We start from the raw sequence: 27,398 nt of genomic DNA, 5'->3' as shown, positions 1-27,398 counted from the left end.
AGATGGACAGCCATCAGTCAGAGAGGAACTAACTCTTGATATCTGGCATTGAGCTGTTGGTTTGACTGGATGAGTTTACAAGGACCCCTTCTCTGGCACTGCCGTTATTTTAAAAGCAAAAGCAAATACAAATGTGATCAGCACTTTTTTCTTAGTCTTCGGGATACTTTTCGATGTATCTTGGTCATACATTCACTGAAAGTCAGTGCAAGTTTGCTCTTATTCTCTCCATTTTACGGATGAAAGGTAGTTTAATCCGCGACCTCTTAAACGTATCTGTGCTGCGTCAAGATTTGCAACGGGGGTTTGCCTGTTTCTTGCTGGTACTCGGCATTCGACCCAGTCGAAAATGACAGGGGAAATTCAAAACCGTTTCCTTCTGGTAATGAATCACGGGTTGTTTCTCTACACACCCCGGTTAAAATATTCTCACCCTCATAAAATGCAGGTATATTTAATTCAAATCAGGCTCATGCACATTCTGTTTCTTTCTGGGCAGGGGGGGGGGTTTGCTGAGCAAATGCATTTTTCTTTCTCCACGGCCTGGCCATCAAGGTGTCTCTTGAGTCAGCCTCTCCCCAGATTTCATCCTTTTGCAAATACAACCTGAGTTTTTCAGAGTTAAATGGAGCACCCCAGTTGGTCAGCTGTGAAACTCTTGTTGGGTAGAATCGTGGTTTTAATGCTGTTAATGGACTACCATTGATCTGCACTTGACAAAGTTGAAAGGAGGGACGAAGTCCTCTGCCCCACAAGGACCTGTAAAAAATGGATGCCAGGGAGACGGCAGAAAGAGGCGAAGGTGAACAGAACAAGCTTCTGTGTCTGATTGTTGTTGTTCAGTCGTGTCCGACTCTTCGTGACCCCATGGACCAGAGCACGCCAGGCACGCCTATCCTTCACTGCCTCTCGCAGTTTGGCCAAACTCATGTTAGTAGCTTCGAGAACACTGTCCAACCATCTCATCCTCTGTCGCCCCCTTCTCCTTATGCCCTCCATCTTTCCCAACATCAGGGTCTTTTCCAGGGAGTCTTCTCTTCTCATGAGGTGGCCAAAGTCTTGGAGCCTCAGCTTCAGGATCTGTCCTTCCAGTGAGCACTCAGGGCTGATTTCTTTAAGGATGGAGAGGTTTGATCTTCTTGCAGTCCATGGGACTCTCAAGAGTCTCCTCCAGCACCATAATTCAAAAGCATCAATTCTACGGCGATCAGCCTTCTTTATGGTCCAGCTCTCACTTCCGTACATTACCACTGGGAAAACCATAGCTTTAACTATACGGACCTTTGTCGGCAAGGTGATGTCTCTGCTTTTTAAGATGCTGTCTAGGTTTGTCATTGCTTTTCTCCCAAGAAGCAGGCGTCTTCTAATTTTGTGACTGCTGTCACCATCTGCAGTGATCATGGAACCCAAGAAAGTGAAATCTCTCACTGCCTCCATTTCTTCCCCTTCTATTTGTGTCTGATTAACATGGACTTAAGGTTGGGGTGAATAGGAGGGTGCCTGCCGTTACAATTTGCACTTTCGAAAACGGTAGGAAAACTGAAATTTGGCCATCCTTTGCCATTTGCATTTCTCTGAATTTTGCAGCGCAGCCATCCCCCCAACTAATGTCTCCAAAGGTGCATATAACTGGGGTTACGGGTGTGTGTAAAAATGCATGTTTGCGACAGTAGCATACAAAAACGCATTGAATTGGGGGGGAATTGCTTTGCAAGCATTTGCACATTGGACAAAATTGCAAAAGTGTATACGAGGCGAAATCTGCAGATGACTTTAATTGAGGAGTTATTTCATAAATTCTCAAATTGATACGGAAATGCAGGGAAATGTATTTGGGACTGGGGGGGGGGGGGGAACGAGAAGCTGAGAGGAACCGAAATGGACAGATTTGCCCGTCCCCAGTTTTGAGTGTGTCTTGGTAAGAACAGCCCCACCTCACAAAATTGTTGTTAGATCCATGCAAAGGATCCAAAAGAAGGTCAGGATCAAGCCCATCCACTTAATTTATAGCCACCCTTTTCTGCATTTCAGTAGAAGCTGTATTTCTGATATCCAGCACTGTCTTATGTAACTGAAGCTATTCATATTTTCATAACTCTGCAACACTCCCACATGCTTTAATCTTCTTGTATCTGGACCACAAATATTTCTGTGTCTTTCTTTTTTATAAAAAATGTGTCATCTTTAAAGCTAATTGTTTGAATTAACTACTGATTCGACGTGTTTCTCTGCACTCTGAAAGTCATTCTTAAACTATTTTTATTATTGTTGGCCTCTTCAAAAGGGCTCTTACGAAACAGATCTATGTTTAGGCAATTTTTAAAAAATAAATAAATCTAAAATTAAAATATCTGGTGCTAGTCCTCAAGGTGTTTTAGCAGGGGGTGTGTGGCCTCAGATTCAATATAAAGCGGTCTGTGTGATTTTTGTGGTGTTTAGCATATGCCCAGGCAAGCGTCTGCAGGCAGGAACTGAAACTTGAATCTTGAAACTGGTTGGTGCTAGTCCTCATGGTGATGTGACAAATTCAGAAGAAAGCTGCGTTGTTTCATTTTGTCATACTTAGTAATAGGACTTGGTAAGGAGCTCTGATAGACTTGAATGAATGGGTTATTTGTTGCGGTCGCTGACCGATAGAAGTGAATACACAATTAAAGAATGCAACTGGTTAAAACAAGGCAGAAATATAATGGTGGATGATGAATCTTCATGAGGACTTGGGGAAAGAAAAGAAAAGAAAAGAATCCCTAACTGATTCATAAATGTTGGGAACCGAACTCAAGACAAAAAAACACACACATCAACACCTATTTCAGTCTTAAAAACTAGCAATGTTGTTTTAAAACATGAAATCGCACAAATCAGCGTCGTGAATCTTCCAAATTCAACAGCGCCCAGGAACTGCGTGTCAGCAGAATGCTGATGGTTTCATCCAGCGAAGTCCCACCCGAGAGTTGCACCCATTGAAATGAAGAAGCCTGACTTAGTCGTGTATATGAACTTCGGTGGGTCTACTCAGAGTAGTACTAGCATCGCGTACCACCAGTACATTCCACCCCACTAGGAACTGACCAGAAAAATTGCCCAGATCTGCACTGAATGTATTTTGCAGCCGTCTCAGTAATGCGGGAAGAAGTGTCCCTTAACCAAAAAATATATACCTCATCATCTGTAGAAAGGAGCTCTTTAAATCAGGAACCCCCAAACTCGGCCCTCCAGATGTTTTGGGACTACAACTCCCATCATGCCTAGCTAACAGGGCCAGTGGTCAGGGATGATGGGAATTGTAGTCCCAAAACATCTGGAGGGCCGAGTTTGGGGGTGCCTGTCTTAAATAGAGGGAGAATCAACACCCCCCCCTCTCTGCACTCCCTATACAATTTATGGTGCAAAAGGACTTTATCAGTAGGCTGTTTCCCCAGCTCCGCTCAGACAAAAGCATTTGTTAACTTGGGTCTTCTCAAATTGTCCATTTATACAGGAAGCTGCGTTCTAGTGGGTCGGTCTGTCTACCTCAGTATTGTCTACACTGACTGGCAGCGACTCTCCCAAGATTTCAGGCAGCTTCCGGGTCATGTGGCCAGCATGACTAAGCCGCTTCTGGCGAACCAGAGCAGCGCACGGAAACGCCGTTTACCTTCCCGCCGGAGCGGTCCCTATTTATCTACTTGCACTTTGATGTGCTTTCAAACTGCTAGGTGGGCAGGAGCTGGGACCGGGCAACAGGAGCTCACCCCGTCATTGCGGGGATTCGAACCGCCGACCTTCTGATCAGCAAGCCCTAGACTCTGTGGTTTAACCCACAGCGCCACCTGCTAGGGATTGAACTGGGGACCTTCTGTATGCAAAGCAGATGTTCACCGAACTACAACCCTTAAATTATCAATTTCAGAAGGCAGCGCATTGCGATGAGCAAGCACACACGCATTCCTGTATCCTGGAGGTGGTTAACATATGCTTTATGTTAACATATCAATCAACATAATTGATTTCATAAGGCACTCTTCCGTCCTGCCACCACTTTCCATTCTTGGTAACATGGTTGTAGTAGTAGTAGAGTCCTTTAAGTTCCTGGGCTCTATAATTTCTTATAACTTAAATTGGTCAAGCAACATCAATAGTATTATTGAAAAGGTCCACCAGAGGCTGTATTTCCTGCGTCAGCTTAGGAAATTTAAATTGTCCCAGGAAGTGTTGATCCAATTCTACAGAGGCATCATTGAAACTGTTCTCTGTAATTCTATAACAGCTTGGTTCGGTACAGCCTCCAAGAGAGACAAGAAAAGGCTCCAACGAGCTGTAAGAATTGCAGAAAGGGTGATTGGTGTTAGCTTGCCTTCAATAGAGACAATTTATGCTACCCGAGTTAGGAAGAGAGCAGAGAGAATTGTAGCAGATCCTTTACATCCCGGTCATCATCTGCTTGATTTACTTCCATCTGGACGTCGCTACAGGACTTCATATACAAAATCGGCCAGGCACAAGAATAGTTTTTCCCCTTGTGCCATTAAATTGTTAAATTCGTAGTTGTGTAGCTGAAGGGGAGGTAAATTATGGGTGGGGTTTCTTTGCTTCTTTGTATTGTGAGAGGAACAGTGTCTGTATGTTTACATTGCAATGTAGCCGAAACAAATTCCAAGTATGTTGGAAAATGTACTTGGCCAATAATAAATTATTCCTATAAATTATTCCTATGCTAATAGGAAGCTCTACTGATCCCATAATTCAGGGGTTCCTCTGCTTCAGTGATGCTGCAGATTGTAAGTTTTCTAACCTTCACAGGCCGAGAGTATCGGGGCCCATCTTGAAACCACGATTTCCCAACACGTCTGGAGAGAAACTCGGAGGGGAGAATCTTCTCCATCTCTCCTTCATCCATTGACGGAAGCCTGAGAACTTCCTTTGCTAGGAGGTTAAAGAGCAAAGCCAAGCCAAGCCAAGAACGCCGCAAAAGGAGAACTATAACCCAAATAGTTTGGGAGAAAGGCAGGATATAATTGCATTAATTAAATAAATAAAAAATAAATTGGGTCGACGGGAGAATATTATTGGGTGTTGATTGTGGTTACTTTTAATTTTGCTGCAACAATTTGGGTTGCATTAAAAAAAATATCACCAGACATTTGGAAAACAGAATGGGGATGTATGTTTCCCACCTGAAAAACTATCTTTCTCCACAAATTCCTCCAGGTTCTTTGAGATCTCTTAGAGAAGCATTGCTAACTTCCCCTTCTATAACATGTGGAAGGATGGGTCCCTTAGAATCTCAAGCATGGATGTGGGCAGCCCATTATGGCCTCTGCTTGAGAAGCAGCTTCTAATTTTTTTGTTGCTGGGGGGGGGGACTGTGGTCGGGCGAAAGTGTCAATTTCAGTCCCTCTCCTTCCCCCCCCCCCATTTTTCCGCTCCAGAGTTCAGTTCTACACACTCCCACGTCAGTCTGTGATCGTTATTTTTCGAAAAGGAAAGGTCCCATTGAAAATGCGTCGGTGTTTTTGTGAAAGTTTCTTCTAATATCCACAAATTCGGGTGGCATTTTGCCTAATGCACCCATTCCCCCCCCCCAAAAAAATACACTGCATCTTTGTGTGCCATTTTCGCATTCATATGGCTTTCTATGCACATTTTATTCTGGCAGTTTCCTTTTTGTGTACATTGCTTGGCTGGAGCTCTGCTTTACAAAACTCTGAGAAGGGCGGATTTTGAAGGATGGACTTGTTTTGAATTTCTGTATCGTTTTGCAATGTTCAGCGTAGGCCGGTGTACTTTTAGGTGTGAAATGGATTGAATTTCTCCCCTCATTCCTGTATACAACGTGACCCAACTTTTCCGTCATTCTGATCTTTGCCTTTTTATTTTATTTCCACCTTTGCTTTTGCAGACACCTCTTTGAGAGTGTTTTGCTTTCTTGATTTTGCAGTTGCTGGGTTGCATTAAAGAGGAGCCCTGCCGAGAGTTAATGAGTGAGGTTCGTTCATTTCAGTAGTTCTACGCTGAGCAATTGGACACAACACTGATAAATTTGTGTATGACGATGATACAAAAGATTGCATCATTGTACGTCATAGGAATTCACCTGGGCCAAGGATGAGGAATCTGGGGGTCTCTATACATTGCTAGGGGAGGGACGGGGGTGGCGCTGTGGGTTAAACCCCAGAGCCAAGGGCTTGCCGATCAGAAGGTTGGTGGTTCGAATCCCCGCGACGGGGTGAGCTCCCATTGCTCGGTCCCTGCTCCTGCCAACCTAGTAGTTCGAAAGCACATCAAAGTGCAAGTAGATAAATAGGTACCGCTCCGGAGGGAAGGTAAACGGTGTTTCCGTGCGCTGCTCTGGTTTGCCAGAAGCGGCTTAGTCATGCTGGCCATATGACCCAGAAGCTGTAGGCCGGCTCCCTCGGCCAGTAAAGCGAGATGAGCGCCGCAACCCCAGAGTTGTCTGCGACTGGACCTAATGGTCAGGGGTCCCTTTACCTTTACTTTTATACATTGCTGGACTTTCATAATCCCTGACGAATCAATGGGACTTAAGAGTCCAGCAACCTCTGCCCCCCACCACAACCACCACTTGTCTAAACCCACATTTAAATCTCTGCCAACAGAACCCAGCTGGGACTTCCAAGACCTTCGCTCCGACTCAGTGGCACGCTCTCTCTCTCTTGTCCTCTCCGCATGTTTGACGCTTTTTTTTTTACCCTGTCAGTTTAAGCAACAAAGAGGGTCCCTTCCGCACTCGACTTGCCCCAGAGGTTTCTCAGGGTGACTTGTCGAGAAAACACTTTGCGCTCGAGTTAACATCTTCTTCCCCGCACCCCACAACTTAAATTTTAGGCAGGCGCCCAGAAACCAGAAAAGTCGTTTCTTTTGGCGATCTCCGTTCTCACCAATCACTGCTCGCTGCTGCTCAAATCTTGTCCGTGCGCAAAACGCCTCTCTCCGGCGTTTTGAAAAGGGTGTGAAGACTTCAAAATTAGTTGCCACCATCCGTTTTTCTGCGTGTGGTGAAATGGGCACCATTTTTTTAAAGGCCCCCTTCCCTTCTCACCACCCCCCCCCCAGCCCCACACCTTCCTTCCCGCTCTCTGTTCTGAGAAATAAATGCCTTCCGTCTGTGTCAGATAAAAATCTGCTAGGCTAATCTGTCACAGCCTATCTGATGGCAGGTGGGGGATCCCGAGGTTTGCAAAAGGTCATGGGCAAATTTAATTCCAGGGTGTGTGTGGTTTTAATTTTATATTGCTGATTGCTGGCTGTTCTCTCTCCCCCTCCCCAATTCCTCATAGTTGTTCCCTTCATTCCCTTTGCCTTCCTGAGAAATTTATAATAAATTGAACAGGACACGGACATTTTCTATGCGGCCAGGCAACACGACAAAGCCATACCTGTCCAATTTCCCAAGCAAGCATTTTGCAAAAAATAAAAATAAAAAAATCTACTTCCTTGGCTCGTTGCAGGGAACTGCGGGGTGAGGGCCAGGGTTCTGATCACAATATCTCAGGAAAGGTATTTTAGAGTTGGGAAAGGTTCAGAAAAGGGCCATGCAAATGATTGGGGGGGGTAGAGCAGCTCCCCTATGAAAAACAGTTGCAGAACTCGGGACTTTTTAGGTAAAGGTAAAGGGACCCCTGACAGTTAGGTCCAGTCGTGTCCGACTCTGGGGTTGCGGCGCTCATCTCACTTTACTTCCAGTAGCACCTTAGAGACCAACTAGGTTTGTTCTTGGTATGAGCTTTCGTGTGCATGCTCACGTGTATCTGAAGAATTGTGCATGCGCACGAAAGCTCATACGAAGAACAAACTTAGTTGGTCTCTGAGGTGCTACTGGAAGGAATTTTTATTTTGTTTATATTGTGTTAGTTTTCCCGGTTAGAATGCCAGCGCTTTTGCCCCATTTTAAAACATCCCTTTCACACGGCGGCGGCACCTGTTGCGCTGTGGGACTGTGGATTTTTGGCCGGTATATCCGTACGTCGCACTAAATTTCATTTGCGGCAGTGGGCGCGGGGCAACGACACCATTGAACAGTTGTGGCTCCTCCCCCCCCCATCTTTTCTGCGCATGCTGCCTTCGGTTCTCCTGCAATTCCCCCATAAAGATGGCAGGAGAGAACGTTTTGCTGTGATATAGTTTGTCACTTTATGCCTGCCATTTTTCCGGTTTGGGGGCTGCAAACTCTCTTTTTTCCCCCTGGAATCAAGTAACATGGAAATAAGTGCTAAACCTATGTTATATTCCATTGTGTTCCTGGAAGTGGATTTTGTGTCATGCGAAAGCTCAGACATCATGCGGAATTAAACAGGGAAACACATTTTTTTTTAAATGGAATCGGAAAACACTGAATCATATAATTGTAGAGTTGGAAGGGACCCCAAGGGTCATCCAGCCCAACCCTCGGCAGTGCAGGCATCTCAACTAGAAGCATCCATGACAGGTGGCCAGCCAACCTCTGCTTAAAAACCTCCAAGGGAGGAGAGTCCACAACCTCCCGAGAGAAACCGTTCCACTATCGAACAGCCCTTGCCGTCAGGAAGTTTCCCCTGGTGTTTAAGCATGTGCTGTAGTCCACTGGTTTCCTAGCATTAGCCTCTGTGCAGTTCGGAAGCTCAGATATAACGCAGAAATCGCTGGTTAGGGGAATGTCGGGGAGATGGAATAAACTGCCGTGGGGGATGCATCCGGAACCGGTCCGGCAGCCACCCGTGGGCTCCTTTCAGAGAAGGTTTTCCCCATTTGAAGGCGGCTCAGGAGAAGGGCTGGGGGGAGACAGCCTTGAGTGGGTTGGTGGAACTCGGATGTGGGTTGGCGTGATGCGCTAGCAGACCGAAATGTTAAAGCAGCAGGAGGAAATTGGGGGGGGGAGGCTTGTTTTCAAGGCCCGCTGAAGGAACCGGCGAGCTCCTCTTTGAAGCGTCGGCTCTGTGGGTTAAGCTTCGCGTGCAAACCCTCCGCCGTTCCTCGGCGGCAGCTTTGCCCCACCCCCACCCCCCACCGCACTGCTGCCGCTTGGCCTCCGTTGGGGACCCCCTCAAGTTGCCACCGGCACCCCCTTCTAAAGCACACACCTGCCTGCGGAGAGTTTTGCAGCATCTCTAGAGTCCGGCGGGTTTATCGCGGCCACAAGCACCTCTGTAGATTTTACAGGCATTCCTGTTTAGGGAAGTTTTTAAGGACTGGTGTTTTAATGTATTTTTAACCTTCTGTTGGAAGCCGCCCAGAGTGGCTGGGGAAACCCTGCCAGATGGGCAGGATAGAAATAAATTATTATTATTATTATTATTAGTAGTAGTAGTAGTAGTAGTAGTAGCTTTGTCCCTAAATGTCTTTGGCCCCCATCATACAGCCTAGACACGGAGGTCCAGCTCCGAGGGCCTTCTGGCGGTTCCCTCATTGAGACAAGTGAGGTTACAGGGAACCAGGCAGAGGGCCTTCTTGGTGGTGGTGCCCTCCCTGTGGAACGCCATCCCGTCAGATGTCAAGGAAATAAACAACTGTCTGACTTTTGGAAGACTTCTAAATGCAGTCCTGTTCAGGGAGGCTTTTAATGTTTGGTATTCTTTGTGTTTTACTATTCTGTTGGGAGCTGCCCAGAGTGGCTGGGGTAGCCCAGTCAGATTTGTGTGAGTGGCTTATCATTATTATTATTATTATTATTATTATTATTAAGACCGAGAGCCACACTCCCTTCTTGGCAGACATCTTGAGGGCCGCAGGCTTGTGATGGACGGGCCAGAGGTTTAAGTGAGTGCGGTGACACCTGCATTTTCTCCTTTGTGTGGTACTCTAGTTTCCACACACACACACACACACACAGGCCACATTCCTACATGTAAAGCACTATGGTGCCACTCTTAAGCAGCCTTGACTTTCCCTGGAGGTTCCTGGGAGCTGTAGTTTGTGAAGGGTGCTGAGAGTGGCCAGGAGAGCCACTATTTCTCTCGGAGAGCTGCAATTCCCAGAGATCCCCTGAGAAGAAGAGGGCTTGGCTGTTAAACCACTCTGGCCCCTGCAGGAGGCAGTTCCATAGTTTAACTAAATAAATACTTTCTCTTCTCTGAATCTTCCAACGTTCGGCTACATTGGCTGCCCACAAGTTCTGGCGTTATGAGAGAAAGAGAGGGAAGCTTTTCTCCATCCACCTTCTCCGTGCCACACATAATTTTATAAACTTCTGTCTTGCGGTCTCTTTCTTACTCTTTCTTCAAACTAAGAAAATCTGAAGCCTGTGTCCCCTTTCACTGGCTGGAAATGTCGCTGAATAAGCTTTATATGCAGATGTCCTCTGCCTTTAATAATTTCAGGGTGGCCGGTCGCAATTTAAAAACCACTACATGTCGTTTTGCGTGTTTTATTTGATTCGATTCCATTTATGAATCGCCTCCAGTGAAATACCTCAAAACGATTTCTCCGCTAAAAAAAAACACAGAATAAAAGACGATGCGCCAAAATACGAGGAAATAGATACTTTTAAAAAGACAACCGTCAAAACACAGCAGGTGAAGAACAAGAAAAATAATGAAAGCAGATACCGCAGATATACACACACGCAAAAAACCATGACCTTTCTAGCGTTTGGTAATGATGCAAACTTCCTAACTTTACTCTGCTGAATTAATACCTGTAGTTGTGTGGGAGAGGACTGAGCTTTTGATTGAGTCCGAAACAAATCAATTCAAAAGTGCTGATCTAATTGAGTTCAGGAGTTTGATGTCATCATCTTACCTGGTTGGCCCCAGTGAGAACAGGATGCTGCACTTCGAAGGGTGTTGGGCCTGATCCACCTACACAGCTCTTCTTATGGAACCTCCAGGTCCAGAGGCAGTCTATCTGGATTCGTGGGTTCTTAAGGGCATGTGGCCACTGTGAGACCAGAATGCTGGGCTAGATGGGCCCCTTTGGCCTGATCCAGCTACAGAGCTATAGAACCATGGAAGTATAGAATTGGAAGGGACCCCGAGGATCATCTAGTCCAACCCCCTGCAATGCAGGGATATGCAGATGTGCCAAACAGGGATTGAACCTGCAACCTTGGCGTTATCAGCACTGCCTCCTAACAAACTGAGCTCTTCTGGTTTTCTTATTTCTTTTGGGATGGAGTTTGAAAGATCTGTTATTGCATTTCCATCCCAGCCTTTTTCTCCAAAAAGCTCTCCCTGTGCTCATTTAATCCCCACAACACCCATGTAAAGTAGGCTGAGAGTAAACAAGTGGCCCAGTGTCACACCCAATGGGTGGGGGTTTCAGCCCTGGTCCCTCCCAGGTCCTAATCTTACACTCTAACCACTGCGCCGCCACCACCTAATCTGTCTAAAAACGAGCACTTCTGTGAATTTTTGCCGTGCAAAACTCTCCAGCTAAGGAATGTGCCCAAGAAAATGCATACGACAGGGTAGAGTATGCCGAGAAACACATGCGTTCGTGAAAATGATGTGCAAAACCGTTCTGCGAGGAGGAGTTGTTCGGCAGAAATAGGGGGAATTGCACGTGGAGGTGTAAGGGGAAATTTGTCACAAAATGGTTTTTCATGAGGACTGCCTTAAAGAAAAGGAAAGAAATTCGCAAACCAGTGTGGAGAACGGAACTCAAAATTGGAGATCAACCATTTATTGTTATGGTCAATGGCCGGCTCACCCTGTCGCGGGGATTCGAACCCCCGACCTTCCGATCGGCAAGCCCTAGGCTCTCTGTGGTTTAACCCACAGCGCCACCCGCGCCCCTTAATCTAACATACAACGCCTCACTAAGCAACTTTCTACAAACAAACATTAATTTTACATCCTCCAACCAGCGTGGGCATCTTTAAAAGAGGATTAGATCAATTCGAAGGCTATCCATGTCCGGTCGCCATGTTGGCTGTGCTCGGCTTCCACAGGTGGGCAAAGGCTGATCTAGATTGGGTTGTCGCAACCGTGACCACTTTGTTTGGGTGCCGAGATCATTGCAGTCGTGTTCCTGTGTTGTGAGTCACGATCAAAGGGATAAACGACTGACGGCAGAGGAACTTTTGCTCGGGGGCAAATCGTCACCCGTAAGGGGCGAGGCAGTGAAGCTGAATCATAGAGCTGTGGGAAGACAGTCTCGGGTCAGAGACAGGTTGCAGGGTGAGAAGCAAGCAAATATGAAGACACACATATTTTCCAAAATAATCCTCCCTGCCTTTCTGAAGCCTGTGTTCAAATCGGGTTCATGTTCAGTTTCCGGGCAACCACTGTGAGAACAGGATGCTGGACTGATTCAGCTGGGGTCTTCTTCAGTCCTTATGGAACCTCCAGGTCCAGAAGCAGTCTATCTCGATTCTTAAGGGCATTTGGCCACTGAGAACAGGGTGCTGGGCTAGATGAGGACCGCTTTGGGCTCATCCAGCACATTTCTTCCAGTGTTCTTCATTTCCTCTATTATGAGGGGAATGCCGGGTGCGTGTATGTTGGTGAAAATCACATTTTTTAAAAATGACAAGATGGAGTATGGGGGGGTAGCAATAAGTTTAATGCAGCAATTAATAAGATAAGAATAAAGATAAGATAAGAATTTAAAAAACCAGGGCCGGAGGGGTGGGAAGTCAGAAAGGAAAATATAAATGAATGATATTATTGCATGTGAGGTAAATTTGTTAACAGCCTTTGAAAAATCTAATAAAAAGTAATATTTTTAAAATGTTTTATGTGACAATTGTGCTCGCCTCCCAAAAAAGTGCATTTTAGGGGAAATGGTATGTAAAATATTGCCACATTTTTGTGAGGGGTTTAAGATAAAATTGCAAACTCGGGTGGAAATGTGGTCGTCAATATTCAAAACAGGAGAAATTGCGAGGAATGGAAACGTCACGTCACCCGACTCAATTAGCCTTTTAGTGTGTCTGTTCCTCCTCCACCCCACCCCACCCCCCAAAAAACCCCTAAAAGTGACAACCTTTTTTATCCAACATTCGTCTCCTTGCTCACCCATTCAGCTCCTGAGGACTAGAACCTTACCGGTCACTTATATTCCTCCCAGAAATGTCCACATCAGCATTCTAGTTCCGCCTTGCCTTATTCCTTTCGTTGTTATGGCTCCCCCTATCAACACCCCAAAGCTCCTCTTCCCTTTAGCAATTACGGTTGCCAACTTATGGGCCGGCTCTTGCTTTCCCCATGCCTCTCAGTCAGCAGCTGCTAGCAGGGAGGGGGCGATGGTGATCTCTACGTGCTGGAAAGCACCACACCTGCTGAATCTTTGCAGGTCGGAATGCTCTTAGAAGCAGAGGAGCGGGCCAGGCCTTTCTGCCTGGTCACTTGGCAACCTTGCCGGTCACCAAAAATGGGTTCTGGGTTGTCTTGGGAGTGCGCACGTAGCTCCGACTAAAGATGCCAGCCTTCCTGCCTGATAGCATCATCTGGGTTGCAGCTGGATGTTAGAGCTTCCTCTGATCTTTATCGGGCTGACATGGGGCCTTGAATTTAACAGACAATCATTTACACTGTTAAGTCAGCTTCGTTTAAGTAAGCAAGCTCCCCAACCCCCCAGTTTTTTGGGGGGGCGGACATAGCAAGGCAGCAATGGGTGTGTGCAATGCCTTAATTTTGCTACACAGCCGTCCTGAAGGATAAAAATCCCCGAGACATTCATTTATTTTCGTTGGTTCAGTGTCAGCGGGTGCAAAAGGACGCACGCTGAAGAAATAACTCCCAGCTTCACATCTCATCATCACTCATCACAATCACTTTTAATTTGTATACAGTACAGTGGTCCCTCAACTTACGAAATACTCGACATCCGAATTTTTCGACTTGCGAACGAAAAAAGTGGCCGCACGCCAACGAATTTTTCGACATCCGAATGGAAATCCGTTGGCGTTTTAGATGCGGTTTATTCGACTTACGAATTTTAGATGCGTTTTCCTCGACTTACGAATTTTTCTTTTAAAAACTGCTTCAATGCATTCCTACGGGGAAATCGCTTTTTCGACTTAACGAACTTTTCGACGTACGAATGTGCTTTTGGAACGGATTAAATTCATAAGTCGAGGGACCACTGTGCTGCCTTTCTATCTTACAAAACTCAAGGCGGTTTAAAAGCTGGAGAAACAAAGAATGTACAGCTTATAACTAATGCAATACAAAAATGTGATAATAAAACATAGCTTTAAAATAAGCAGCCTACATCAAATAAAGTAACATTCAGCAATCGTTAGAAAAGTATAGAATAATACTATCGGCATATAAAAATTAAACAGAAACCCACACTTTAAAATGACAATAAATAATTTCAAAACTACAATCAATAAAACAACGGCAATACAAATTGAGAAGTAGGGACTGGAGGGTGGGGCAAGGCAGGTGGAAGGAGGCCTTGCCTGATGGACTCTCTCCCCTCATATCTACAGAGCAGATCAGATATTTTGGGCTGACAAGCAAGAGGTGGCATGAACAGGGGCGTTCTTAGCCCCTTGGCTGCCGGGGGCGGGGCGCCAAGAGACACCCCTGGGGGGCGGGGCGTGCGTGCGTCATGACGCATGCGGCGCCCCACCCTGGGGGGTGCCAGGCGGTGGATTCAGGAGTCTTTGCGGGCTGCAAAGACTCCTGAAGAAGCCTCCGCCCGGCGGCAGCACCCCTTCTTGCCGCGGCTGCTCGTGCCTGCGGGAGCAGCCGCTGCAAGAAGGGGTGCTGGGCGGCGGATTCAGGAGTCTTTGCGGGCTGCAAAGACTCCCAAATCTGCCGCCCGGGCTCCCTTGGCGCAGCGCAAGTCGGGGCAGGGAGAGGGACGGGCCACCTCGCTGGCCTGCCCCTTGCTTCCATGCCGAGCTGCGCCGCTGGAAGGGGGGGCTATTTTCGGCGCTGCTGGGGCGGAGCCGAAGGGGGGGCAGCGAGGGGGGGTGACACCCCTCCTCGCTGGCCACCCCTGCGGCTCCCCACCGGCAGTGCCGAAAATAACCTAAATTTAAAAAAAAAAATTTAAACAGCCCAGTGGGCGGGGCTGGCCCCCCGATGTGTCACCCCAACAGGGTGAGAGCTCTTTACCTTGCTGAGGTTCCCAGGAACCAGGATTCAGAAGCTGCCTCCACCTGTGTAAGCAGAGCATAAAGGTAAAGGTAAAGGGACCCCTGACCATTAGGTCCAGTCGTGTCCGACTCTGGGGTTGCGGCGCTCATCTTGCTCTATAGGCCGAGGGAGCCGGCGTTTGTCCACAGACAGTTTTTTTGGGTCATGTGGCCAGCATGACAAAGCCGCTTCCGGCAAACCAGAGCAGCGCACGGAAACGCCATTTACCTTCCCGCCGGAGTGGTACCTATTTATCTACTTGCACTTTTGATGTGCTTTTGAACTGCTAGGTTGCCAGGAGCAGGGACCGAGCAACGGGAGCTCACCCCGTCGCGGGGATTCGAACCGCCGACCTTCCGATCGGCAAGCCCTAGGCTCTGTGGTTTAGACCACAGTGCCACCTACGTCCCAAGGGAAGTCATAGTCCCACTCTATTCTGCTCTGGTCAGACCACACCTGGAATACTGTGTCTAGTTCTGGGGCACCACAGTTTGAGAAGGATGTTGACAAGCTGGAACATGGGCATAAGAGGACAACCAAGAAGATCAAGGGTCTTGAAACCAAGCCTTAAGCGGAGCGCTTGAAGGAGCTGGAAAAGTAGAGACTGAGAGGAGATATGATCGCCATCTTCTAATATCTCAAGGGCTGTCCCATGGATAGACCCAGAACCAATGGCTTCAAGTTGCAAGAAAGGAGATTGTGACTAAACATCAGGAAAAACTTTCTGACAGTAAGAGCTGTTCAGCGGCGCAACAGACGCCCATGAGAGGAGGCGGGAGGTTTTTAAGCAGAGTTTGGTGGCCATATGTCATGGATGCTCCAGCTGAGATTCCTGCCTTGCAGGGGGTTGGACTAGATGACCCTCGGGGTCCCTTCCAGCTCATAAGACTCTATGATTCTAAGCATGGCCTGAGCACAGCAGCAGCTCTGCCCACCTGAAGTTCCCAGCAACTGGTACCCAGAAGCATCCTTTCTCTGGCAGTCGGAGCAGAGGCAGGTGAGCTTTACTCCTCAGGCAACGTTCTGCTGTGATAGCAATCCTGCTCTTTACGAGAGCAGCCGTAGGGTCAGGCAGTTGCTGTACACATTCTTGGCTCAGTGGTGCACAGTCATCATTGGGGCAGTAAGGAGGAGGCTATTTCAGTGGGTCTACTCTGAGTCAAACTCGGCTGGATGTTCCAGTTACAGGTGGGTAGCCGTGTTGGTCTGCCATAGTCGAAACAAAATAGGAAATTCTTTACAGTAGCACCTTAGAGACCAACTGAGTTTGTTCTTGGTATGAGCTTTCGTGTGCATGCACGCTTCTTCAGATACACTGAGACGGAAGTCACCAGATCCTTAAATATAGTGAGGGAGTGGGGAGGGGTATTACTCAGAAGGGAGGTGGGAATGGGTGATCAGCCGATAGGTGTGGAAAACCTGTTGACGACTCTTAACGGCTGCAATTAGTCTTACAGGGAAAGGCAAGGGGTGAGATGGCTAAAGATAGCTTTGTTATGTATAATGAGATAAGAATCCAATGTCTTTGTTCAGACCAGGTCTCTCCATGGTTTTAAGTTTGGTGATTAGTTGCAATTCAGCCACTTCTCTTTCCAGTCTATTTCTGAAATTTCTTTGTATTAAGACAGCTACTTTGAGATCTTGTATAGAATGTCCTGGGAGACTGAAGTGTTCTCCTACTGGTTTCTCTGTCTTGTGATTCCTGATATCAGATTTATGTCCATTTATCCTTTGGCGGCGTAGGGTTTGGCCTGTTTGTCCAATATAGAGAGCTGAAGGGCACTGTTGGCATTTGATTGCATACACAATGTTGGAAGATGAGCAATTAAATAGTCCTGAGATTGTATGTTTGATGTTGTTGGGGCCAGTGATGGTGTTGTCCGGGTTTATGTGGCAGCAAAGTTGGCATCTGGGTGCCTGTGAGGTAGGTTAGCCCGACAGGCAGGGATTGGCCCAGGATCATCCGCTTCCTGGGGGAGGGATTTGAACCGCGGTCTCCCCCACGTCCGCACTCAAACCGCTACGCCACCCTGTCTCCCCTTGAGGTTCTCCGTCCCCAAGCCTCGTGGGGCTCTTTGCGTCCCAGGACTCCTCAGGTCCTGCCGCCCTCGGTCACGGCAAAGGGAGCTTGGGGTTGTTTCCCTTGCACGTTCACTCTTGCCAGAGCGCTCGGGCGGACTGAGTAAGACACCCAGAGCGGGTGGGAGTTGGGTTTCCATGTCTCGGGGGGGGGGCGCCTGGTGTGTTGTGTGTCTTTCCTGCTTTGATTCATGTGGCGAGAGTGTCAACGACTCAACCCTCCTCCGCGCTGCTGCTGTGGCTGCCCCTACGCTGCGAGGGGGGGAAGGAAGAGGAGGGGGGCATGAATCGGCAGCAATAAACACACAGTCATCTCGAATGCCTCTTTGCCTTTCATCCTGCGCTGTGGTTGGGTTTTGCTTTGTTCTCTCTCTCTCTCCTCTCTTTATAACAGGTGCAATTTTTTATAACAGGTGCAATTTTGTTTTACCAACGTGCACTTCAAATGTAGAGTTGGCCAGGTTCAAAACCTTTTCCTGGCATGTTGTGATCGTGGACTTCCCAGATACCAAGGGGTGCGGCAGGGACAGGAAGGTAGGATGTGGTTGGGCTCAGCGGTGAGGGAAAGGTGTGCTCTTCTCTTCCTTGGAGGCCAGGAAGTGGTGTCAGGAGTGGGATCCCCTCTCTGGGGAAGGGAGGGCTCTGAGTGGGAAGGGGTGAACCGAGTGGGAACCAGTGACTCAGCCATGACCACAACCCCAACATCGGTAAGAGTTTAACACAGGGACGGAGGAGCGTCTGTGACGTTTTCCAGGCGCTAGGACTCCCGACTCCCATCAGCCGCCACAAATGCGAGCAATGGTCAAGGGTAATGGGGTCGTAGTTCAGAAACAACTGCGGGACCATGTTACAGGTGGGTAGCCGTGTTGGTCTGCCGTAGTCAAAACAAAACAAAATAAAAAAGAAGACGTGTGCATGCACACGAAAGCTCATACCAAGAACAAACTTAGTTGGCCTCTAAGGTGCTACTGGAAAGAATTTTTATTTTTATTTTGCGGGACCATGTGTCCATTGTTTCTGCCAAAAGGAGCCATTTGGCTGCTTGGAAGTATTTATAGGTGTCTAGGATCAGAGCATCAGAGAACGGAAAGTGTCGTTGACATCCTCACATTGAGGCCAGCCGCTGGATGGTTCTAACCTGCAAGGAACATCTTGCAAACACAAATGGGCCGTCGCAGATTCAAGTGATTACAGTGATTACATTTTCAAAAGTCCAGGCTAGAGCTGTGGAACATCAGAATGCCACTTATTATTCAACTCAATAGGAATAGGAATAATTTATTGGCCTACACACGAACATTAAAAAAAAACCTTGCCCCCAAAGGGAAAATCAGGAAAGGGATGGTTTCCCAGGGACCCCAAGCTCAGGGCTGTTCCAGGTGCCTTGGGAAATGAGGGCAGCAGGGGGCTCAGATTGGTCCAGAGTGGCGCTCCGTAGCGTGTTGTGTGCCTGATGGTTTATTCAGCTCTCTCTCTCTGTTTTGTACAGAAGAACTCGGTGGGTTTTCTTTTCTTATTTTTAATCTCCTACCCACAGTCTGTCACAGCTGATGCCTGTGCCTTTGTGACCCCAAATACCACAGCTGGGAGTAGAAATGAGCCCCCTTGCCGATCACGTTCTCCTCCCCACGGCATCCTCTGATGTTATCAGGACCCCTGGCAGTGCGCAAACCAGCTATACCACTCCTGGGTCTACTGACATCTTCAGCCGCCCTTAGAAAACACACACACACACACACAAAAACGATGTTTAGGGTTTCCTGGAAACCAAACCCACCCGCCCCAGCCTGGGTCTCTGAAAATCCAGCAGGCGCTTTCTGCCCCACTCACCCGCTGCCGCCCCTCTCGCCTAGTTCACGTACCGCTCGGCGCATCTTCCCCACGACCCCAATCGGGGAGGGGGGTCCCGGGGAGGGGGAAAGAGTTGTCGGCCTCAAAGGGCGGAGGGTTAAACTGCCGCATCAAACCGGTTGTCACCTCGACCGGTTTTGGAAACGCTGCTCTTGTGTGCAGGGAGAGTTGCAAGTGATAGTTTGCTTTGAGCTTCCCTCCCAAGCCCTTAGGGTGGCTGCTGGTGCGTTCCCTGGCGCAGAGCATTGTGGCACATGCGCTAGCCAGCTTCCCTACGCAGTCGTCCTCTTCTCCCATGTGCAACTGGGAATGCTCATTTGGCTGCCTCCCAAACCCAGGTCCCTTTCCGGGATTTGGAAAAACCAGGGTTACTTTTCCCCATTTAATAACAAAAGGTGAGACTTCTGGGTCAGGCCAAAGGAGCCCACCTGGGCCGGCATCCTGTTCTCACAGCGGCCAACCAAGATGCGTGCGGGAAACTCGCAAGCAGGATCCGAGTTCAAGAGCAACCCTCCCCTCCTGCAACTGGTATTCAGAGGCATTGTAGCCATCGATGCCCCCCTCCTTAGAGACCAACTAAGTTTGTTCTTGGTATTTCTCCTTTTTAAAGTTGTCCTAGTTGGGGGTCATGCTGCCTCCTGTGGGATCAAGGCCCACAGTTCCTGCGCTGCACGAAGGAGGACTTTCTTCTCTCTGTTTTGAATCTTCCAACATTTGGCTTCACTGAATGTCCACAAGTTCCAGTGTCATGAGAGGGAGGGATTTCTCTCTCTCTCTCTGACTGTTTTCTCTAGGCCAGGCATAACCTTACAGACTTCTATCATGTCACCTTTTCCTTGCCTTTTCTCTGCCACTAAAAAGTCCCAAACACGACAACCTTTCCTCCTAGGAGAGTCGCTCCTGGAGTGACGCCGATATAGAAATCTTCCGCTACAACCTCCTTTCGATTTCCCCGTTTCCTACAGAGAGCTATGCGCCCAGCACAATTCGATGCATCAGGCCATGAACATCTCCCTTTCTAACTCACCCCTCGGGTCATGGATTCATTCGCAAATGGAGAGGGATAAGAAATGTGGCCCAAAAAAGAGAGAGAATGATCTCAGTGCAGTCATAGGTTGCAACGTTTGTTCCTATACTTTGCTTTCCCTGTTGCACGAGAGTGCGTGAGCGCATTGGGGGGATGCCACACCAAGAAGCCTGCTGTGACTCCATGTGATGCCCAGATTGTGTGCTTGTTGGTTCGGATGACACTCGACAAATACACAATTCACCCATGCCCAATTGAGCCATTGCTTTTTGTTCGGGGTAGGGCCTTTCAAAGGCGCCCTAGTGTGGGGTGTTTGAGAAACGAAGGCAAGATGGTGTCGGGCCCTGTCCGGTTGCTATAGTAACACAGCCTGGGGTTGCCATTTTCTGTCAGGCAGGCCCTGCAATTTGCCTTGCGTTCCTGATAGTCGGCAGTTTCACGAGAGAGCAGTTAGTTTTCCTGTAGTTTCTGAGCCTGGAGTCCAACCCAGTGACATTTTTCACCCTTTCTCATTTCTGTAACACCATTTGGCACCCAAAAATCTGTCGTTTTCTCTTCCATTCCCACTGGCATTACATTCAAGATGGTGGCAACTAGGGATGGGCGAATGTGCCCACTTTGGTTTCTCATTCTTTCAGTTTTAGTTCAATCCTCCGTGTTTCCTCATCAATTCGTGAGATGTATTTTTAAAGTCCTCGTGAAAATTCATCAACGTTTCGGTCCAAAATTTCTCCTGTTGCACACATTTTCATATGCAGCTTTTAAATGCACACATTTCTTTGCAAAACACTTTCCCCGGCGCATTTTAAGTATGTTGTTTTCACTGAAAAGCATGCATTTCGATGCGCACTTTACACTAGTATAGTATTTTTGTGCACACGACTGGACTGGAGAATTAGATTGCAAAATTCAGAGCAGTGCAAATTTCGAAGGATATTTCTCTAAAAGCGCAAATTAGGTTCACATTCACCCCATATTTTTCAAAGCCCTGTTATGCCATTTTAAACAGTCGTGGCTGTCCCCAGAATTCTTAAATTTGTTAAGGGTCCTTAGAGTATTTAGGGCAGACCCACAGAGCTGCACTTCTCAGAGTAGTGTAACATTCAGTCCTTCTTCTCAGGGAATTTTAGCTCTGTGGGAGAAATTGAGGCACCACCGAACAGCTCTCAGCACCCTTAACAAACCACAGCTCCCAGAATCCTTTTGGGGGGGGAGTCATGATCATTTAAAATGGTATTATAATGCTTCAAATGTATGGTGCGAACGCAGCTTAAGCGAAGATCGCCTTTCACTGCAAACTGAACCGAATCTCTTCCCCATCCTGAAGGACAACGGAGAATTGGGGAGGGGGCTCTGTTTGTCTCGAAAAAGCGGATTTTTAGCACAGCTCCTCACGGGGTCCGCCCTCCTTCCTTTTTCTGCTGACGCAAGCATCGTTTCCGACGAGGCAATGGAAGCTGTGACGCGGGGCCTAGATGGGAATTAATGGGTTTACGACACTCTCCGTTTCCGAACTGCATCAGCACATATAAAAAATACAGATACATATATGATATTTTTTTTGCTTATTTGGTGTGTGCGTGTGTGCGTGCTGTTTTTGCTCTCCTCTTCATTTTGCAAACGACCCAATCGTGTGCACCCAGAGCTCTGTTGACCTCACGTCAGGAGGGTGGATTTACTGGCATCATTCTGTGTATAAAAGTGAGAGTTCTTCTTTACTGGCAGAATCTTCAAGGTGGACTGGCTGACTAATTTAGGGGCTGACTCATGCGGCTTCTTGTGGTTCGGGGAAGAAACCACTGGCCTCCGTGGTTTAATTCCCCTCCCCCTTTCCATTATTAATATGACATTACACTTAGGTAGCTCCAGGTGATGCAATGCAAAAAACAAACCAAAAAATGCCGTTTTCCCTGCCTGTAAAGACCCACAAAGCAGAGATTGTGCCCTAAAGTTCTCCTTGCAACAGCCCTGCATGGTGGGCTAGCTAAGGCAGGAATGGACAGGTGTCAACTTTTCCAGATTGACTTCATTTTTAAACAAAAAAAACTAGACTTCCAGGGGCTGGCAACTTGAGTCAGGCGTAAACAACTTAGGTTTGTAGCCAGCAGTATAACTCCCTACTCAGTGTAGACCCATTGAAATTATTATTATTATTAATAATAATAATATACAAACTTTATTTGAATATTTGAATGTTACAAAACGAGCAAAGAAAAGAAAATCCAACATTGGAATTAATGGGCATGTGCCACGTGGATTTATTAATTTCAGTGGATCTAATTTGAGTAGGACTGAGATGAGGTGCTGCTCGTAAGACCTAACCCTGCAGCAAAACGCACCCACCCCAGATCTAACTTCTACCCACACACTTGAGCTAAGAGGCAACGCTTGCGCTCACATTACTCTGGACACGGGTGCAAGCTCCCTCTGCACATGGGCAAGGGGTCGTGTGAAAGAGTAGACCAGTGGGTCTTCGGGGTCTGATCCACCAGCCAAGCTCTTCTTAACGTCATGTTAATGCCGTGACAAAGGGTGGGAAAATAGATTTTCTTGTGCTTCTGTTTCACATCTCGGGGGGGGGGGTCTTTTGTCTCCCCTTCCCACAGCCACCTGCAGAGGTAAGATGCAACCCCCCTCCCCTTTCATGTGGTTTGCTGCGCCGACATCCCTGCCTCCGCACGGTGGGCTCTCCCCCAAGCCACCCGGGGTGGTTAAACATTTCTAGTGCGAGAAGCAAGGGGGTCTCGAAGCAGCTGCCTCCTTCCTTCCACTGCCATCACTCAGTGGTTATTCGGCAGGGTCAGCAGGGAAATGGTCTCTGCATGCGCCTTGGGGCACTGTTGTCGACGAAGATTTGCAACTCGTGGCGCGTGTTCCCGGGGCTGCGTGGTGGCTTTGGAAAAGAAGGTTCTGCGGTTTAGAGACTTGGGTAAGGACCCAGGAGTCCTGCGGCGACTGTTAGCATGATAGCAGACTGCAGGTGGAAGACCAAAACAGAAGAAAGCCAAAAGGGGTCGAGGGGAAGAAATTCACAATTAAAAATGATGGGTGTGTTTTTGGTCGCCAGCAATGAAAGCAGCAAGAGAGAGGAACCAACATCTTGGTTCCCAGGGAGTGAGTTTTGGAGATCTTGGGGTGTATTCCATTTGTACTCTCACACACAACACAGATCCTTTTAGCTCTGCTCCAAACCTGTGTAGGGGATTTATTGGGAAAGATCCAAGCAGCGGCATTGTGTATCTTACGTAAGGCAGGCAGGCAGGCAGCCCCAGACTAAGGGCCCTGCTAAAATTCTGTCTTCACGCCATCCTTTTCTGTTTGCAAAAGCGCTGAGCTACAGTGGTACCTCTGGTTGCGAACGGGATCCGTTCCGGGGGCCCGTTCGCAACCTGAAAGGTCCGCAACCAGAAGCACCGAATCTGCACACACACACGGTGCAATTTGGTGGTTCTGCGCATGGGCAAAGCGCCAAACCCAGAAGTAACCCATTCCAGTACTTCCGGGTTCGGTGCATTTGTAACCCGTGCCGAACGCAACCTGCAGCGAATGCAGCCCGAGGTATGACTGTATTTCATTGGTCCTAACCCCAACTCCGGGGACCTAGGCCCACCTTTCTGCAAAACTGATACGTAGTGACTTCTGGTTCAGGCAGGATTTGGCCTCAGGTCCCTGTGAAAGGTGGATAGGTTTCTTTTGGTTCCTAGAAAGTACCCAACCCTATGAGCAGGGAGTCCTTTCCCTTACCACCTCAAACCCCTACCGAAAACAAGTGAGCTGGTAAGGATTTTGAAAGCAGAAAGGGACGGACACTTCTCATATGCTCAGAGGCTCTCTTGTTGGGTGGTGTTCTGAAAGCCTGCGAGGAAGAATGTAGTGCAAGGGTGCCCCCTAGTGGACCAAGATCTGTATTGCAGCTGGTGCTTTTTGCCAAAAGGGGACAATATGCACCTATCTTTCCTAAACAGTCTGGAGAATGACAGAAGAATAATTCTCTCCTGACAAGCCCCATAATGTCACTCGCTGGGATGTTGGGCTCCAAAGGCGTCCATTTCCTCTTTAACTTTTTTTTTTGCCTTATTTCCTGGCTGTAGCAAAAGCTGGGTAGCATCTTTCGAGGACGACTTTGTGCTCTCGGCAGTGAAGCTTGGAGTTCAAATCAGAACCTGCGAGATCTGGGCCTTGCTTACATCGCTGGCATTCAGATCCTCACATGTGGGCCCAAAAAGCAGAGGTTCCCCTTCCATATAAGACCAGACCATGTTGTGCATGTCACACTCAATATTTGACTTTCCTTCAGATTGTTTTATTAATGTTTTATTTATTTAATATACCGTAAACCGCTTTGAGATTTTTCTTAAAAATACAAAACGGTATAGAAATTGAATGTATAAATCCAGATTTAAGTGAGGACACAACCAGCTGAACTCCATAGCTCAAAAGCAGGAAGTAACCTAACCTAACAAGCATAGGAATCGTGATCTTTCAGAAAGCTTTCAAAGAGGATTAAGTAAATTCATGGAGGTGAAGGCTGTGAATGGCTGCTAGATTCGGAGGCAGTATTGCTTCAATCAATCAATCAATCAATACCAGTTTCTTAATACTGGTTTTTCGTAGGCCACAGGAGGCGAGAGGGCTCTAACCCTACTTGTGGGTTTCCCATTGAGGCATCTGGTTGGCCGCTGTGAGAACAGGATGCTGGCCTAGATGAGTCCCTTTGGCCTCATTCAGCAGATTCTTCTTCCTGTGTTCCTATGGATCTGACAACTTAAGAGTTTAAAAACCTGAACACAGGGGAACCAAACAAATCCAAGTTTGGCTAATGAACAGTAATAATAATAATAATAATAATAATAATAATAAATACCCCACCCATCTGGCTGGATTTCCCCAGCCACTCTGGGCGGCTACCAACAGAACACAAAAAAATAAAACATCAAACATTAAAAACTTCCCTAAACAGGGCTGCCTTCAGGTGTCTTCTAAAAGTCAGATAGTTGTTTGTTTCCTTGACATCTGGTGGGAGGGTGTTCCACAGGGTGGGCACCACCACCGAGAAGGCCCTCTGCCTGCTTCCCTGTAACCTCGCTTTTCGCAGATAAGGAACCGTCAGAAGGCCCTCGGCGCTGGACCTCAGTGTCTGGGCTGAACGATGGGGTTGGAGACGCTGCTTTGGGGATACTGGACCGAGGCCATTTAGGGCTTTAAAGGTCAGCACCAACACTTTGAATTGTGCTCGGAAACGTACTGGGAGCCAATGTAGGTCTTTCAGGACCGGTGTTATATGGTCTCAGCAGTCACCAGTCTAGCTGCCGCATTCTTGAATAGCTGTAGTTTTTGGGTCACCTTCAAAGGTAGCCCCACGTAGAGTGCATTGCAGTAGTCCAAGTTGGGCTGGGTGAGATAAGTGCCATTTTAACTAACGTGTGACGAAATGGACCAAGTTTTTAATGACAAAAATGAATGCAAGGCTGAGTTCCTAACTCCCTATACAGCTCAGAAGCAGGTAAATTGTGAGACCGCTTTAGCCCTTATAGACCTAGTAGATCACTGCAATCCGTGAGAGAGCCTTTCCCGCAAGCTTCAAAGAACTCAGGATCCCCCTCCACAGGAACCCAGAGGAGGGCTTTTAGGGTGGGCATCCCTGTTCTGTGGAACAGCATCCCTGGCAAGAGGCATCAGGCGGCCACTTTCTGGAAACAACTGAAGGCATTTTTTTCTTGGCTTTCCCAGCTGCACAAATGGGTCTTCGCAACTTGTTAGAGTTTTAGTCTTTTAAACCTATAGGTTGCTTTTGTGTTTTTAAAACTGTTTACCTCATGTGTGTGAATCGCCTTGAGGTGCTGGTTTGGAAAACGATTAACAAATCAGTTGCAGTAATAAAAACAACCCTAATTTCCGTGCGCTCCTAATGAACGCAAGCCTAAAATGGAATTTTTGCCTTCTTTCTTTCTCCCTCCTCCCTTACTACAGCCCAGATCGAGGTGATCCCCTGCAAGATCTGCGGAGACAAGTCCTCCGGGATCCACTACGGCGTCATCACTTGCGAAGGGTGCAAAGTGAGTAAGAAAAGGCGGCCACGATCCTGCTATGGGTTCCTGCTGTCCACGGCGCTCATCGGTGCCGTCCAAACCCATATCAGCTAAGGGTGTCAATCCTGCAAAGGCCGAACTGCAACAATTCAGTGGGAGTTGTGGCCCCCAAACCATCTGATTTTGTAAATAAACTAAGGAGTAGATCCATTCCAGATCCATATAAAACGTTTTTGGTCTTCTTAAGGGAAAATGGGAGCTTTGGGCAAATTACGAAAACTGAAATGTGGATTTAATTGTGGGTGTTGTTTTGGTTATACAGGTGAAACTCGAAAAATTAGAGTATCGTGGAAAGGTTCGTTTCTTTCAGTAATTCAACTTAAAATGTGAAACTAATATATGAGATAGACTCACGACATGCAAAGCGAGAGATGTCAAGCCTTTATTTGTTATAATTGTGATGATTATGGCATACAGATGATGAGAACCCCAAATTAACAATTTCAGCTTTGGGGTTTTCATCAGCTGTGCGCCATAATCATCACAATTATAACAAGCAAAGGCTTGACATATCTCGCTTTGCATGTCATGAGTCTATCTCGTATATTAAACTCCAGTAGCTAATGAAAACAATTGCTCACATAAATGGACTTTTCCACGATATTCTAATTTTTTGAGTTTCACCTGTAGGTTATGAAAGAAAACCATGACTGCTATCAGTGCCGGATTTACATATAAGCTAAACAAACTATAGCTTAGGGCCCCACTCTCTTGGGGGCCCCAAAAATGTTTTAAAGGGGGGGGGACCTGGATGTACATTTCCAAAATATAAGATAAAAAGCAAATAAAATAAAACCTACATACAGCAACAGTGTTTTGTGTTGTGTAGGTTCCTATGGTGTAAGTAATGGACCCTGCCTGCTAGCCTGCTCCCTAAAATATTGCTCCTTTCTATACATAGGGTGCCTACATTCTGAATGGACTTTTCAACAATTACTTTGATAAAATACATATTTTGTTATGTGCAAATGGCTTTAGATACCTATTAGGTCCAAGAATTGCCCTATAGCATATATTCAACACAAAAACCAGCAACCATTTGTTGTTGAGAAAGGACAGGTGGACATATCAAGGGCCCCCCATTACCTTCCGTAGCTGAGCTGTATGTAGTTTTTATTTTATTCGTTTTTTATCTTATATTTTGGAAATGTACGTCCAGGTGTTTTTTTTTCCTTTAATTTTTTTGGGGGGCCCCCAAGAGATTGGGGCCCTAAGCAATAGTTTGTTTAGCTTATACGTAAATCTAGCGATGTGCGGATGATGCTGGAATTCTGAGGAGGTCCAACTCATTTTCTCACTCTCTTTCTCTCTTTCTCTCGCTTTCTCTTTCTCGGCCTTTTG

General features: G+C 47.2%; 1 protein-coding gene across 2 annotated transcripts in view; it reads left to right on the top strand.

Annotated features, from left to right (window-relative positions):
• The window catches only part of RORC (RAR related orphan receptor C), a 46,088-nt gene that overhangs the window by 6,079 nt on the left and 12,611 nt on the right, over nt 1-27,398 (top strand). For both annotated transcript variants that reach the window (XM_033136019.1, XM_033136021.1), the window contains exon 2: nt 25,939-26,024. In XM_033136019.1, coding sequence (XP_032991910.1) covers nt 25,939-26,024 — 86 coding nt within the window. The remainder of the gene's footprint in view (nt 1-25,938; nt 26,025-27,398) is intronic.

This window comes from Lacerta agilis, chromosome 17, assembly GCF_009819535.1.
Source record: "Lacerta agilis isolate rLacAgi1 chromosome 17, rLacAgi1.pri, whole genome shotgun sequence".
NCBI classification, from domain to species: domain Eukaryota; kingdom Metazoa; phylum Chordata; class Lepidosauria; order Squamata; family Lacertidae; genus Lacerta; species Lacerta agilis.
Note: the sequence above shows the minus strand (reverse complement) of the source record. Positions and strands in the feature narration are given on the sequence as shown.